At 44.3% G+C, this 16,654-nt stretch overlaps 2 protein-coding genes across 28 annotated transcripts in view; one reads left to right on the forward strand and one right to left on the reverse strand.

The window, feature by feature from the left end:
* The window catches only part of GATA5 (GATA binding protein 5), a 2,064,317-nt gene that overhangs the window by 26,297 nt on the left and 2,021,366 nt on the right, over positions 1-16,654 (forward strand). The gene's annotated exons all lie outside the window — the stretch shown is intronic.
* LOC137541556 (opioid growth factor receptor-like protein 1) overlaps positions 1-16,654 on the reverse strand; it is an 84,561-nt gene that overhangs the window by 8,296 nt on the left and 59,611 nt on the right. For both annotated transcript variants that reach the window (XM_068262894.1, XM_068262893.1), the window contains exons 6-7: positions 14,771-14,837; positions 10,531-10,679 (exon numbers count right to left, since the gene is read on the reverse strand). In XM_068262894.1, coding sequence (XP_068118995.1) covers positions 10,531-10,679; positions 14,771-14,837 — 216 coding nt within the window. The remainder of the gene's footprint in view (positions 1-10,530; positions 10,680-14,770; positions 14,838-16,654) is intronic.

The raw sequence follows: 16,654 nt of genomic DNA on the forward strand, positions 1-16,654 counted from the left end.
AGCACAAGGTGTGCAATACTCAGACATGGCCAAGGTAAGAAAGGCTGAAAGACGACCACTACTGAACAAGACACACAAGCTGAAACGTCAAGACTGTGCCAAGAAATATCTCAAGACTGATTTTTCTAAGGTTTTATGGGCTGATGAAATGAGAGTGAGTCTTGATGGGCCAGATGGATGGGCCGTGGCTGGATTGGTAAAGGGCAGAGAGTTCCAGTCCGACTCAGACGGCAGCAAAGTGGAGGTGGAGTACTGGTTTGGGTTGGTATCATCAAAGATGAGCTTGTGGGGCCTTTTCGGTTTGAGGATGGAGTAAAGCTCAACTCCCAGTCCTACTGCCAGTTTCTGGAAGACATCTTCAAGCAGTAGTACAGGAAGAAGTCTGCATCCTTCAAGAAAAACATGATTTTCATGCAGGACAATGCTCCATCACACGCGTCCAAGTACTCCACAGCGTGGCTGGCAAGAAAGGGTATAAAAGAAGAAAAACTAATGACATGGCCTCCTTGTTCACCTGATCTGAACCCCATTGAGAACCTGTGGTCCATCATAAAATGTGAGATTTACAAGGAGGGAAAACAGTACACCTCTCTGAACAGTGTCTGGGAGGCTGTGGTTGCTGCTGCACACAATGTTGATGGTGAACGGATCAACACACTGACCGAATCCATGGATGGCAGGCTTTTGAGTGTCCTTGCAAAGAAAGGTGGCTATATTGGTCACTGATTTGTTTTTGTTTTGTTTTTGAATGTCAGAAATGTATATTTGTGAATGTTGAGATGTTATATTGGTTTCACTGGTAAAAATAAATAATTGAAATGGGTATTTGTTTTTTGTTAAGTTGCCTAATAATTATGCACAGTAATAGTCACCTGCACACACTGATATCCCCCTAAAATAGCTAAAACTAAAAACAAACTAAAAACTACTTTCAAAAATATTCAGCTTTGATATTAATGTTTTTTTGGGTTCATTGAGAACATGGTTGTTCAATAATAAAATTATTCCTCAAAAATACAACTTGCCTAGTAATTATGCACTCCCTGTATGCTGCGCGGGGCGCAAGGAAAATTCAGGGCTCCGGTGATCGCCGTACCCCAAATGACACCTCCCTCAGAGTTGCGACGACTTGGAGAGGGCAAAGTATTTATCGCCGCCGGGGAGTTTATTGGCAGCAGGAAGAGCCGTCATTCGGCACTCCCGGCACCCAACTCACCTGCAGTGTACAAATACTAAGGGCTCAGACACACTATAAGTGATTTTCTGAGCGCTTTTAGCCATCAGAGCTTTCTGAGAGCTTTTTAAAAAAAATGCTCCCATTGATTTACATTAAAATCATGGTAAAATCGCGATCACGGTATAATCGCTCAGAAAAGTGCTTATAGTGTGTCTGAGCCCTTATGCAGGGTGGGGAGAAACAGTGAGGAGAGAAAAGCTAAAACAGAGGGAAGATGATATTTGCCTCACCAGGATTGCACTTCTAGTTAGCTTTTCTGTATGACACAAGAAGACACAAACACCCAGCACTAGGTGAAGAGGGAAACAAAGGTGAATGAGGGAGGGCTTGTGCACACCAAGAGCAATTTGAAAAGCGCTTGGCTAATGTTACTCTATGGCCTAGTGCACACCTGAGCGGTTCGGCTGCGGTTTGCGATCCGCTTGCGGGTGCGGATCCGCTAGGGTAATGTATTTCAATGGGCTGGTGCACACCAGAGCGGGAGGCGTTTTGCAGAAACGCATACTCCCAGGCTGCTACAGATTTTGGATTGCGGATGCGTTTCTGCCTCAATGTTAAGTATAGGAAAAACGCAAACCGCTCTGAAAAACGGCACTTCAGAACGGTTTGCCGGGCATTTTTTGTTACAGTAGCTGTTCAGTAACAGCTTTACTGTAACAATACATGAAATCTACTACACCATAAACGCTTCACAAAAACGCAAAATACTAGCTGAAACGCTACAGAAAAAGAAGAAAAAGCGTTTCAAAATCTGCTAGCATTTTGCGGATCTGCTAGCGGTTTTTGGTGTGCACCAGGCCTATGAGGGTGTTCCCACAGCAGTATTGTAATTTTTTCAAAATCGCAAACATGCTGCATGTAGCATTTTTGGGAGCAATTCATTCAAAAATTGCTCTGAAAATCGCTTCACAAAATCGCACTCACAAATTGCTAGCAATTGCTATTGCGATTTTGGCATGCACTAGCCCAGAGAAAGGTGGAGTGGAGAGAAATTGAGAATAGCCTGAGATGGAGCAGAGAGCTTATCTGTATTGCAGTCCCACATCACAGAGGCTACTTGCCTGTAATAGGACTCCTGTTCCTGCCAGTCTCTCACACAAGTTAGGAAGCAGCCCTCCTGGAGTCTAGAGACTGTCAAAAATGTTTCAACTTGTTTAACACCTTATCCACACATGCAGTCATTATAACATTGGGGAGAGACCACACAGATTTTATCCCACAGACCCTCCAGGCAAGCTCTGCATCATGCTGTGTATATTTACCAGCTTGCCTGCCCTCTAATTGCACTTTTATCAGCTAGCCAAGTGTTTCACTTTGCCTTACAACAACAAACCTGAATTACCAGCCCTAAATCACTGAATGAAAGGTGGTCTGGGGGGAATCTCCTCCCTTCTCCCCTGTAATAAATACTTTGCTCCCCTCTGCTCACACTCTGCAAATTGCACCTTTTTTGCTGCCAGATGATGCCACAGCATGCCAAACTAACAAGATTCTGTCTCAATATTTTATTGAATGAAAATTGTAAAATACAAACATGAAATAGTAATAATATTAACAGTACACTCTAAATTAGCAAAGTAAGCTCTTAGAAATCAGTTTAACATAGCTTTGGGAGTTAAAGGGAACCTTAACTGAACGGGGGGGTGAAGAGTTTCACTTACCTGGGGCTATTACCAGCCCCCTGCAGCAGTCCTGTGCTCTCGGAGCCGCTCTGGAATCCTCCGGTCCCCCGCTGTCACTTAGTTTCGTTTTTGACGACTCACCAGTTGGCTGGCCGCCATGCGTATTATTGCCTTCCCTACTGCAATTAGTACTGTTGCGGACCGCAACGCATACAAAAATACGTGTTGCCGCATATCTACTCGTGCGGAATGCAACAACAAGTATTTTTGTACGCGTTGCGGTCCGCAACAGCACTAATTGCAGTAGGGAATGTGTCCAATAATACGCATGGCGGCCAGCCGACTGGTGAGTCGTCAAAAACTAAACTAAGTGACAGCGGGGGACCGGAGGATTCCAGAGCGGCTCCGAGGGCACAGGACTGCTGCAGGGGGCTGGTAATAGCCCCAGGTAATTGAAACTCTTTACCCCCCGTTCAGTTAAGGTTCCCTGTGTACCAATGCATTTCACAAATGTCTTATTAATTGTACAACCCACGGTACAATGTCATTAGCAAACTTAAACTTACTGAGATAATAAGCATATACCATTCATAACAGCTTGTGTTAGCTAGCTAACACCAGTAACATTAACATTTAGGCGTTTCACATCCTCTCTCAAGATATTAGTGTTGCATCTACGCCTTATACCTTTAAAACATATTTACCTCCATCTTTCCACCTACTAACCTATTCGAGTGGAAAGAATGGGGTTCCAATAGACATCTCCCCGTAGCGACAAACCTCAACCATCGCAGCCCACCAGCTACGATGGCTGTGTTCTAGGTGTATGCGAGACCGGTAGGTATACTAACAACGCTCAACTATAAAGTAAAGCAAAGTAGAGTAGAGTAAAGCCCAAGGGGTAAGTGAAGGTGAGTGAGCAGGGGAATAAGGTAAAAGGGCTGGCAAGGGGTCAGTACCTCAGGGACTGAGTATCTTATTATTCTGGTAGGGCGTCCAAGGTAGGGCTTGTAATCAACGCTCATTTAGATCTTGGTTAAAGCTAATCCATCTGTCCCATATTGCATGATATTGATTCATTGTGCAATGTGCACTATGGATTAGCTCCTCCAATTTTTGTATCTTTGTTATTTTTTTGCAGCCAGTTGTGTATAGAGGGTATTGTTTTTTGTTTCCATAGGGAAGGAATTTGTGATCTGGCTGCGTTGATTAGATGTGGTAGTAGTGAATTTTTATACTGGTGGTGACTTGTGCTGGAGCAATGTAGGAGAAAAACTTCAGATGCGAATGGGATGGGGGATCCATAGAGCTTTTGTGTTATTTCATGCACTTTGTTCCAGTAAGATTGTATGGAAGGGCAGGTCCACACCAAGTGGAGAAAGGATCGTCTCCTTCGTCACATCTCCAACATTTGTTAGGTACCTCTGGAGCAAATTTGTGTATAACTTCAGGAGTTCTATACCATAGGGTCTGGAACTTAAAATTTTGTTCCTGTGACCAGGCATTCCTAGACGATTTGTGTGTATTTAAAACTATTTTCCTCCATTGCTCAATCGAGATTTCTTTTTTTAAGCGTTCAGTTTTGGTCTCAAGGCTCGCCGCCCCAGGGTACTTAGGGTTGAGCGCGTGCCTTATCGGTGGATATTTGGTGAAATCCCCTTTGAGGGGTAGTTTGTGACTAGCAGTAATTGCCTGCCACAGAGTACCCTCTCAAGATGAACTAGGGGTGTTTTCGGGGTTCCCTGTTATAATGGTCCCTGATGTGGGGTAATGGTTCTGGGCTCTATTGAGAGTAATCAAAACAGTATAGTAGAAAGAGAAAAAAGAAAAAAAGTTTTAAACAGTAAGGATTAAGTCCGAGATCTGTGGACCCTACTTGTTGCAATATATAACAGATTTTGTGATGGGCTCTCAGGTTGTCTGGTCTGCATTATAGCTCGATTAGATATGTTGTTGTGCAATCTTAGTGAGTGATCATAGTTAGGGGGTTTATTTAAGTGTTTGCCAGATAGTCTTAAAAAACCATCATTGCCCCTCTAGATTAGATAGATCCTCAGCTAATACTATAAGGTTATACTTTACATGGAAGTTATGTGTGATTCTTAATGCTGGTACTGATGCAGAAATTGTTTGATGTGTGGTGAATAGTAGGATTAAGCTTTATATAAATGTTCTCGCAGTAGGCTTAACCTCCCCATGGTGCCCCCCCCTTTTCCCTCATCCAGCACACCTATTTTTATCTTGTAGCATCATTAATAAATAACCATTTTATGTATGTTTATGTCATACTTTAAGTTATTCTGCATTCATAACTCAGCGATGATACAGCATTGTTACCGAAGCATAGGATAGAGGGGAGAGGAGATTTGTAGCTTTCCAGCGATTAGTAGAGTTATATCACAACTGCAGGTTAAAGGCTGGCTTCTTCAGCGTGAGGTGGGAAAAACACAACAGGGGGAGCCAGCTAAGTTAAAGGAATACTGTAGGGGTCGGGGGATAATGAGTTGAACTTACGCGGGGCTTCTAAAGGTCCCCCACAGTCATCCTGTGCCGGTGCAGCCACTCGCCGATGCTCCAGCCCCGCCTCCGGTTCACTTCTGGAATTTCAGACTTTAAAGTCTTAACCAGTTCACCCCCAAGGGTTTTTATCCTAACGGACCAGAGCAATTTTCAGTTGTCAGCGCTCCTCCCTTTTATTCCCTAATAACTTTATTACTACTTATCACAAGAAAATGATCTATACCTCGTTTTTTTCGCCACCAATTAGGCTTTCTGTGGATAGTACATTTTGCTAAGAATTTTTTTATTCTAAATGCATTTTAATGAGAAAAACAGAAAAAAAAAGAAAAAAAATCATTATTTCTCAGTGTTCAGCCTTTATAGTTTTAAAATTAAACATTCTCCTGTGGATAAAACAAACACGTTTTATTTGCCCAGTGGTCCCGATAATTAAACCGTTTAGATTATGTCCCTACCACAATGTATGGCGACAGTATATTATTTTGAAATATAAGTGGTTATTTTTCTGTTTGTTCTGGCCATAATTACAAGCCCCTATGTAATAAATTAAAATTAATTTTCCCCCATAAAATATAGAATAAAAAAAGCTGAGTCCCTAAGGCAACTATTTATTTATTTTTTTAAGCTGATTTTTTTTTTTTACAAGTGTTTTTTTTGGGGGGGAGGGTTGGAAGTGTAATTTTATTAATGATGTGTATATACTTGAAAATGTATGTGTTTTGTAGGTGTAATATACTTTTTGGCCACAAGATGGCGCTGGTGAACACTCATAGGACGTGTTCACTTTTTTTTTTTTTTTTTTTTACACACTTTATTAAACTGTTACATTTCCTGTTTATGTGAATGGACGTAGCCGCTGTTCGCGGTCACGTCCATTCACTCCAGGCACTGCGATTGGGTAGAGGACTGTTCAGTCCTCTTCCCCAATCGCCCAGCACGGGATCCCGACGGTAATGGCGGCGGTAGCGGCGGACACACGGCGGTAGCAGCGGCGGGAATGCGCGACGTATTAAAACGTCATGTTGCTGTTAATAGCGGTAAGCATGACGTTTTAATACGTTAGGATGGCGGTAAATGGTTAAAACTACTTGCCCTGCGTTGCCGCATCCTCGCTCCCACTGACGTCGCCAGGAGTGTATAGCACAAGCCCAGTATGGTCTGGGCCTGCACAGTACTTTCCTGGCGACATCAACGGGAGCGAGGACACGGCAATGCAGGTGCAGTGGTTTTCAGACTTTAAAGTCTGAAATTCCAGAAGTGAATCGGAGGCGGGACCGGAACATCGGTGAGTGGCTGCGCTGGCACAGGATGTCTGTGGGGGACCATTAGAAGCCCCGGGTAAGTTTAACTCATTTCCCCCCTGACCCCCCTACAGTATTCCTTTAAGCAGATAGATCATGCAGTCATCTCAGCTGTCAAGTCCAGCAGTGAATTGCATCAGACATATGCCACGTTTACGTGTGTAAAAGTAGCTGGGAGTTCTATACACTTATAGTGATTGCACACAGTCTGTCCGGCGTTAAAACCTGGAGACCTTTACATTATGTTAGCTTGTAGGTATCCCATGAGCTGTGGGGGTGCAGGATCCAAATATGAAGTGTAAAAGGGTGATTGAGTCCAGTAATCCAGCCAAAGCTTGGCGTGTAAGAGATTATGCCTTATCATAAACTTTAGTACATACCATATGGAAGGATCAGGATACGCGTTCCCTCCCGAGTAAGTTCGCTGTGGTAACTTACGATCTCAGTGGCTGTTTAGGTGGTGTCCCCATCCTCTGAACCCGAGGGGCTTGATTCATTCCTCGTAGCTTTCTTGTTCTTTTGCGAGTGTGTGGGAGAGTCAGCTGGGTCCCCTCTTCCTCCCGAATCTGTAACTTTCGCCTCTTGTACTTGGTATTCTTCGTACCAGCTGGGGAGAGCGATCTTAGGTAGGCCCAGAAGTTTAGCGAAGCCTGGCAGATCTTGCGGTGTTCGTAGGATCGCTGTACGACCCTTATGTAGCACTGTTAGCGCGAAGGGGAAGCGCCATCTGTATTGCATGCTCTTTTCCTTCAAGATGGCCGTTAGTGGTTTGAGCGCCCTGCGTTTTGTCAGAGTGATCAGGGAGAGGTCCTGATATAAGCATACTGCGGAATAGTTGAAAAAGATTTCCTCCTGTGTCCTGGCCGCCTTCATGATGTCCTCTTTCAGCTGGAATGACGCCAGGCAGCATACCACATCTCTCGGAGGGTCACTATCCGCACCTCTTGGTTTTAGGGCTCTGTGGGCCCTGACAAAGTCTATCGGAGTGTCCATATCCCTCCCCAGGAGCTCGTTAAAGATTGCCGATAGTACGTCTGTGAGAGTGTCATTGGAGACCGACTCTGGGAGCCCTTTCACTCTTATATTGGATCTTCTCCCTCTGTTGTCTAGATCCTCTAGGTGCCTGCAGTGATCTATTAGCCTGCGATTGTGTAAGTTCACCATTTTGTTCAGCCCTTTTATTTTAGTGTCCCTCTTCCTCCCCGCCTGCTCTATTTCAGACAGCCTTATGTTTATGGCGGCTACCTCCTCTTTGACTTCGGCTATAGCTGATGTAATGGAGGCTTTAATGTCCTCAGCTAGGGCTCGCATGTCTGCCATAGTGGGGAGATCCGCCCTGGATGGCTCTTTAGGAGAAGGGGGATTCTTACTTTTATCGGGAGATTCCTCTGATGGAGCAGGGGAGGCCGCGGTCTCGCTGTGTGTAGCCGCCATTTTCCCGGCCGTGTTGTTCTGCTTCCTCGCTTGCTGATTCTTAAATATCTCAGGGACCGTTTTGCCTGCCGGGTTATAGCCTTCCATATGCGATCTCTTGTTGGTCTGGATTCGGGTCTGCATGCCCAAAAGCGGAATAGCTGCTTCGTTTGCTTATCCTGTGGGTCAGTGTTAGCTCTGGGTTCGGAGCTCAGCTCAAGCGTCCGCCATCATCGCGTGCCTAGCCACGCCCCCCCCCCCCCCCCCCCCCCAAACTAACAAGATTCACCTCTGAGCATGGCTGTGGCCACACTCAGGTATAACTCGGGTGATAAAACTAAGGGTAAATGATAATGCTATCATGGAAGAAAAATTAACTACAAATGTACCTGTAGCCTTGGCCCTGGCTAGCAAGTAGTTCTGCTGTTTATTTTCAAAACATTTTTATTAGTGGAGAATGCTCGACAGAGATTACACAAATATCATCCCAAGCCTGTGTCTGACAATTAAACTAAGGAGGGGGGGGGGGGGGGGGGGGGGGGGAGGATGCAGGAGGAAACACTGCCTGTATGCGTCTTCTCTGTTACGGAGAGCATTCCTGAAGACTGTTTTTAACGGTCCATAAAGAGTTACATTAACGGGGCAATGAAACTTTATTGGGGCTGCCAGGGCACGTGACCTTTCACTAGATCAAAGCAACTGCCTCTGTTGCCTGGTTGATAATCCGGCTCTGCCACCTTGCTCTCTAGGGAGCTGGAACCAGGGCTGTGGAGTCGGTACAAAAATCTTCCGACTCCGACTCCTCAGTTTATGAAACCAAGACTCCGACTCCAACTCCGGGTACCCAAAATGGCTCCTACTCCTCGACTCCAACTTCTTAGTCTAATACTTAACAGGGCTGTGGATTTTGTACAAAAATAATCTGACTCCTCAGTTTATGAAATCAACGACTCCGACTCCGGGTGCCCAAAATTGCCCCGACTCCAACTCCACAGCCCTGGAACGCGTACATCAAAAAAGGGCGTCGGGAAAAAAGGGTGCGTGGTGTAAACGATAAGCAGTATTATCGTTTATAGAAATATTGTGTAGAATTTCGTTTACAAATAGTGTTTTAAGAATTTATAAATCATTAATGTGTATGAGATCGGCAATTCTTAAAACGTTAATCTTCCCTGTTTCTAAACTGAAACTTATATTTACGTTTATTAAAAACCCTCCCTGTACCTATCCCTAACCCCTAGACCCCCTGTTGGTGCCTAAACCTAAGACCCCCCTGTTGGTGCCTAAACCTAAGACCCCCCTGGTGGTGCCTAACCCCTAGACCCCCTGTTGGTGCCTAAACCTAAGACCCCCCCTGTTGGTGCCTAAACTTAAGACCCCACCTGTTGGTGCCTAAACCTAGGACACCCCTGTTGGTGCCTAAACCTAAGACCCCCCTGGTGGTGCCTAAACCTAACACCCCCTATGGATAATGTTTTACAAACATTAATAAATAAAAAATGTAAATAAAAAAAATGTAAATAATTTTTTTGGGGTGGATAATAATGTTTTAGAAATAGTGATTTAGTATCTTTATAAACGTTATTCGTCACGGGCTCATTTTGTAAAGTTAAATCATCACAAACAAACATAGTTATAAAACCTTAAAAATCTCCGGGCGCCGTTTGTAAAACGTTAATCTCCGGCGCTTTTTTTCCCTGTTCGGCGCCCATTAAACGATATTTATAATGGGAGTGAATGGGGCGCCCTTTTTGTCCACTTGTCTCATGCGCCCAAATCTCCTGCTTCCGGCTGGAATACCCACTTTTGGGGAAGACACTGCCTCCACAAGACAGATAACATAAAAAGGTCCGCATCCTTGGCAACCATTTGGTCTTTCAAATTCCATCGACTAAGAACCTTTTACAGGCATGCGTTCCCTGGTGGATCAAACGCATGCTACATACTTTGTTCTAAACGGACTATGACCTCATGGCGTATTTGAAACTAGACTTTTTCATACCCAAAGACTGAAGCAAGCTAAGTATTTTACTCATTGTATCCCTTTTATGTTTAGCTGTGTGTATATGTGGTAATTTGTTAGTTTGTGTACATTTGTGTAATGCCATTTTGTTATTAAAACATTTAAAAATCGTTTTAACGGTTATTAGTGGTTTCTGAGCATCCACAAAACGTACTTATTCCTCTAAAATGTTACCTAGTGTTCTGTAGCATTTGGATCCGCAACCTGTAGTTTGACTTGGGGATGGATCCCTGCATACAGCTAAGGGTTAAGTTCAAAGTTTTCTCAGTGTATTATTATAAGTTACAGTTGTGCTCTGTCATGCACCTGCTGGTGGCAAGCAATTGAAATTGGTTGTGTGTGGGGTAACCTTTGGAGTCAGAACGCTTCTCTCTGATTATTCTGCAGTTTGCATAACCAAAACCTATAACATACGTGTTTAAGTTGTGAAATCTTTCCTCCCAGTTCTCTGCCCGATTGACTTTTCCAGTTTCTTTATCCACTAACGTAATACCATAAAATTCCAGCATAAGTATGTAGGACTTCAGGAATCTTTTCATTACTTCTGGATCATTCTTCATCATCTGAAACAGAAAGATATGAAAGTAGGAGTGAGACAGATCCCAGCTGAAATGACGTGACAAGGACAGTGGGGAAAGGAGATAAACAGAATCCTGGTTGGAAGCAGGAACAAGAATGGGATATTATTTCTTTCTATGTGGCTAGGCTGAAATTCACCAGACTATTATTAGAAGTTATTTTTACTATAGTCTAAAGCAGTGGTTCCCAACCTTTTATGAGGTATCGCCCCTTAGGGGGAAGACGACTCACCCCTGTCGCCCCCCCCCTTCTCTTAGTACGGTATACCCTTACGCCAGTGGAGGGGGTAGCGCTGTGACCTTGCCAGCTAAAAATAGCCGGTGACTCAACTACTTTGCACCAATTCCCTTACCGGTGTAATGTCAGCTATTGCAGCCCCGCATGTTGTGCAGCCACGCATGCACAGTAGGAGCCTGCGTCCCATTAAATTGTGCAGCCACGTAAAACGTCCTAAATATCTCCGCTTCCGCACCGCGTACACTCCCGAAATTTTCAGGGGAGGGAGGGACCCCCACATCTAGCTCTGTGCCGAATTGCAGCCCCCGAGCCCCGCTGGTTCCTGAGACTGATTGCAGCAAACCTATCTCGGGAACTAGCGGGGCTCGGGGGCTGCAATTCGACACAGAGCTAGATCTGGGGGTCCCCTCCCTCCCCTGAAAATTTCGGGAGTGTACGTGGTGCGGAAGCGGAGATATTTCAGGTAAATAATATCTAACTTCCCACTGAGCATGCGCGATACTCAGTGAGGAAGGCTGCTTCCGGGCTGCAATATCTGACATTACACCGGCGCGTGACCAACGAGCCCTGAGGAATTGCGCAACTCTATCATGCGCACTTGCATATTTTATAAAGATCATATTTTTTGCCCATAATTTTCTTAAAAACGAGTGACACTGCGATACTATTTTTTCTGCCTTTTCATACTGATCGCCCCCCACAAATTTACCGCCCCCCTTAGAACCCAAATCGCCCCCAGGTTGGGAACCACTGGTCTAAAGTTTTTATATAAAATTCAAAGTCTTCCCTCCTCCTGTCTTAACATTTCATGGCTTTGCTCCTTTTGAAAAGATCAGGTCAGAGGGTTGAATTGCTAGCTAGATAAAACCTCTAAGCTATAGTTCCCATTAGAATGGCTTACACTTTTCTGTTTCTGTGGAGATCATGTAGCGAGGAGAGTTCAGATTTGCTGGTTTTAAAACTCTGATATACTCTACTCTTTAGGCTCTTTAGATTTTACACTTGAGGCGTGCATTTGCGGTGCGATACCCTGCCCCATCACACTGCAACATGCAAAACAACAAACATATGACCAGGGCTGTGAAGTTGTAGTCGGAGCAGTTTTGGGTACCTGGAGTCGGATTTGGAGTTGGGAGTCGGTGGTTTCATAAACTGAGGAGTCGGATGATTTTTGTACCTACTCCACAGCCCTGCATATGACCCTACCAGAAATTCCAAGTGCACCGCAACGCCGGCAACCTTTTTAAAAGGTAAGGTATGCATTACCCGTTGAGTTGCATTACCTCCACCACGGAAGTCCAGTGGCAGAATGCATGTTGACTTGTGGTGGTTCATCGGGCACTTCTGGTGCAACACAGTAAATGTGCTATGCACCATTGCCTAGCATTGGTGTTGTGCTATCCTGCGGTAAAACAGGGTAACGCAACGCACACTTGCAATGCAAGTATAAAAAAGGGCCTTAAAATGGCAAATAAAAAAATATAAGTTAGAGCTTGTAAGATATTTTCTCATGGTAAATACTGCTATGCCTGCACAGTAAACTGGAGCCGCTCATCCACGGGGACTTTGTGCTACTGAGCAGGCGCATTACAACTGGGCTCATACACTGAGGGGAGCGGGACTGCAAACAAGAAGAGGGTCCTGGCCAGTGGCGATAGGATTGAGAAAGATGTGGGATGCCTGTGGTGGCTGCATAGTATAATAGTTAAGGGCTCTACCTCTGACACAGAAGACTTGGGTTCAAATCTCAGCTCTTCATGCTCAATAATCCAGCAACTATTCAGTAAAGGAGTCATTGGGCAAGACTCCCTAACAATGCTACTGCCTATACAGCGTGCCCTAGTGGCTGCAGCTCTTGCGCTTTGAGTCCTGCCAGGAGAAAAGCACGATATACGGTAAATATTCTGGCTCATATACAATTCATTTTTTTTCACTCGAGTTTTCTCCTAGGTGATATTTTCACAACTTGTAAATAAAATGCATTTTAAATTTCCAGCAAGCAAGAAAGTACTCAAAATAATTTTGGTAGTATCTTTTCAACTACCGGTACTTTTTGGTACTTTTTCAATTGCAAAATGCTGAAAAGTTTTTTTAAATATAAGATGAAAAATTCTCATAGAAGAAACCTTAGGAGAAAAAGTGAATTGCATATGGGCGTCTGTGTCTTGTCTTTGGACCATCCAGGGGATTCCCTTCATTTAGAGGCAAATATGTAATTTTTTTTTCCGACATGTTACAGGTTTGATTTTATGTTAACACCACTTACCCACTTCAGCTTCCGGAGTTTTTACTCCTTAAAGTATACCTAAACTGAACGAGGAGAGAGTTTTATTTACCTGGGACTTTGATCACTCCCCGCAGGTCCCTACGATCCTCCATTCTCCCGCCGTGGCTTAGTTTCATTATACACCGACTGGGAGTCGGCGGGCCACTGCGACTGCGCGGCCCTTGCCACGTGTAGCTGCCAGGGCTGTGGAGTCGGTACAAAAACCTTCCAACTCAGACTCCTCAGTTTATGAAACCACCGAGTTAGAGTCTAACTCCGACTCCGGGTACCAAAAATGGCTCAGACTCCTGGACTTCGACTCCTTAGTCTTTTGCTGGGCATACATGGGTCGACTCTCGCCACGTCCCCGCCGCCGTCTGGATCAATTTCCGGGGATCGAACGGGGTATCGATCCGGCGGGTCATCGGACCTTTCAGAAATTATCAGCTGGGAGCATCAGTGGCTTGATACACGGTACAAAAACATACCGTGTATCCCCAGCATAATACTTACCAGGGCGGTGGATTTTGTACAAATATCATCCGACTCAGACTCCTCAGTTTATGAAAACACCGACTCTGACTCCCCCCCCGCATTGTCTCACCGGCCTCCACCATGACATACCTCCCTACCCCTTTCAACTGCCACCAATCGGAAGCTAAGCCGCGACCTATGTAGTACTTCCTGAGTCGCAGCTTAGCTGCTGATTGGTGGAAGCTGAAAGAAGCAGGCAGTTGTGTCATGCAGGAGGCGGGGAGGGGGGCAGCAGAGCCCAGGGTGGACTAGCAGCACATAGTAAGAAGCTTGTCATTGTGCGGTGCACCTGCTTCTGTGTCCTATTATCTTTTGTAAAAAAATACCTCGGTAGCTATTTAAGGGATCCAGAGCCGCTCTCCTATGGTGAGTATCTACAGTGTTAGGTCACGTCATGTTTGCTTTTCAGTAAAGTTCCTTCCTTGTTAATTTCTTGCCAATGCAACAATTTCAGATCAGAAGCATAAGGGCTCTTTCACATTAGGGCAGATTTTCTGCGTTTCAACGCAACGGGTAAAGTTTGTGTTACCCAAGGTGAAATGAAAGTCCATAGACTTTCATTTTAGCTTTCACATATAACGCAGCCTTTTTGTGCGTTGCGTTACACTGCACCCAGGTGCAGTTCTTTGGCCGACGCTAGCTTTATGCGTTACAATGTTAGTCAATGTAAAACGCACACTATGTGCGTTTTTAATCCGTTAACGCAGGCAATCAGTCCCAGAGTACAACAGAGGAACAATGTAGAAAGTTGAAAACTAAAAGAAAAAAAAAATGACCTGTGTTTTCCTATGTGCTGTAACGCATTGAAAACAGATTAAAAACGCACACTCACTGCAGTGCAACGCATATCAAAACGCATACAGCAAAACGTATGCTTTGAGCGTTCTCCAACGCAAGCTCTGATGTGAAAGAGCCCTAAGCAGTCCTTCCACCACACTGGAAAAAATGTGCAGCCTTGGCTCCAGCCATACACTGGCTTAATCAGCACTATAATAATGTTGAACATATGATACACATTTTATAGGCTAATTCCAGTACCTGAATTTCATCTTTTGTAAGCGGCTTGGCATAGGCGTTCAAGCCTGGCTCTCGCAGTGGAAACAGCCTAAAAGCAAAAAAAAAAAAAAATTGCTTCTCAGTTCAACACTTAAAAAAAAATGGCATTTGAACCTACAGCTGTACTGCACCACAGTCAAACAGAAGTGAATGTCCGTTATTTGTCCACACAGATGCATCCCTGCTATGTATTGAAGAGGACCAAAAGCCTGAAACAGGCTGTCTGCATATGGGGTTGATATGGCTGTGTAAAATTTAAAGCTATAGGCTTGCTATACACCAGCAGTTCTGGATGTAAACCTGGCTTCAGTGGCATAAAGAGATAATTTGGATATTCAGTAGTGATGCATTGAGGGTAACCAAAGTTGCACTTAGTTTAATAAAATTCACCTTTTTATTTTAAAAATCACTTTAACATCATTACCCCACCTAAAACAGCTGCATCTCCGTGGCTGAACTCTAACTAAATCCCCCCTAACTCCCCCCAGCAAAATCCACAACTTTCATAGTTGTGGATTTTGCTGCCCTGGGAGGCAGAGCTTTCAGCTACAGCTCTGCCTCCATGCGCGTCAATCCATGCGTATCTCCGCCTCTCCCCCACCCCTCTCAGTGAAAGAAGAGAGAGAGGGGTGGGCGGAGGCAGCAATCCGCACTAACAGACGTGTGTAGAGGCAGAGCTGCAGCCGAAAGCTCTGCCTTTCACGAAAGCTCTCCCAGCAGTGTACCCCAGGGAGTTTGGTGGGAGTTAGTGTTTAGCCGCGGGGATGTGTCATTTTAAGTAGGGCAATGATAAAGGACAAGTGAAGTGAGAAGAATATGGAGGCTGCCATATTTATTTCTTTTAATACAATACCAGTTGCCTGGCAGCCCTGCTGATCTATTTGGCTGCAGTAGTGTCTGAATCACACCAGAAACAAGCATGCGGCCAATCTTGTTAGATCTGACAATGTCAGAAACATCTGATCTGCTGCATGCTTGTTCAGGGGTTATGGCTAAAAGTATTAGAGGCTGTGAATCAACAGGGCTTCCAGTGAACTGGTATTGCTTAAAGAGACTCCGTAACAAAAATTGCATCCTGTTTTTTATCATCCTACAAGTTCAAAAAGCTATTCTAATGTGTTCTGGCTTACTACAGCACTTTATACTATCACTGTCTCTGTAATAAATCAATGTATCTTTCCCCTGTCAGACTTGTCGGCCTGTGTCTAAAAGGCAGCCAAGTTCTTCAGTGTTGTGGTTCTGCTATGAACTCCCCCTTCCTGGCCCCTCTATGCACACTGCCTGTGTATTGTTTAGATTAGGGCAGCTTCTCTCTTCTCTCTTATCTTTTACAAGCTGGATAAATCGTCCTCTGAGCTGGCTGGGCTTTCACATACTGAAGAATTACAGACAAGGGCAAAACTGTTTGCAGGAAGAAAAGAGCAGCCTGAAACTTCAGTGCATGAGAACAGGGGGAAAGAAACACACAAATGATCTCTTGAGATTCAAAAGGAAGGCTGTATACAGCCTGCTTGTGTATGGATGTATTTTCTATGTGTGGACATACTGTACATCAACCTATTTCCTGTTTTGGTGGCCATTTTGTTTATAAACAAACTTTTTAAAACTGTTTTTAACCATTTTTAATGTGGCTAGGAGCGGCGAAATTGTGTCAGAGGGTAATAGGAGATGTCCCCTAACGCACTGGTATGTTTACTTTTGTGCGATTTTAACAATACAGATTCTCTTTAAAAGGAAATAAATATGGCAGCCTCCATAGCCCTTTTGCTACAGTTGTCCTTTAAAGTGATTTTTAAAATCAAAATTTTTAAAATTTAAAATAATTTAACATCGATTTTCTCAAAAACTATAAGGTCTTTTTGAAAA

This window comes from Hyperolius riggenbachi, chromosome 12 (genome assembly GCF_040937935.1).
Source record: "Hyperolius riggenbachi isolate aHypRig1 chromosome 12, aHypRig1.pri, whole genome shotgun sequence".
NCBI classification, from domain to species: domain Eukaryota; kingdom Metazoa; phylum Chordata; class Amphibia; order Anura; family Hyperoliidae; genus Hyperolius; species Hyperolius riggenbachi.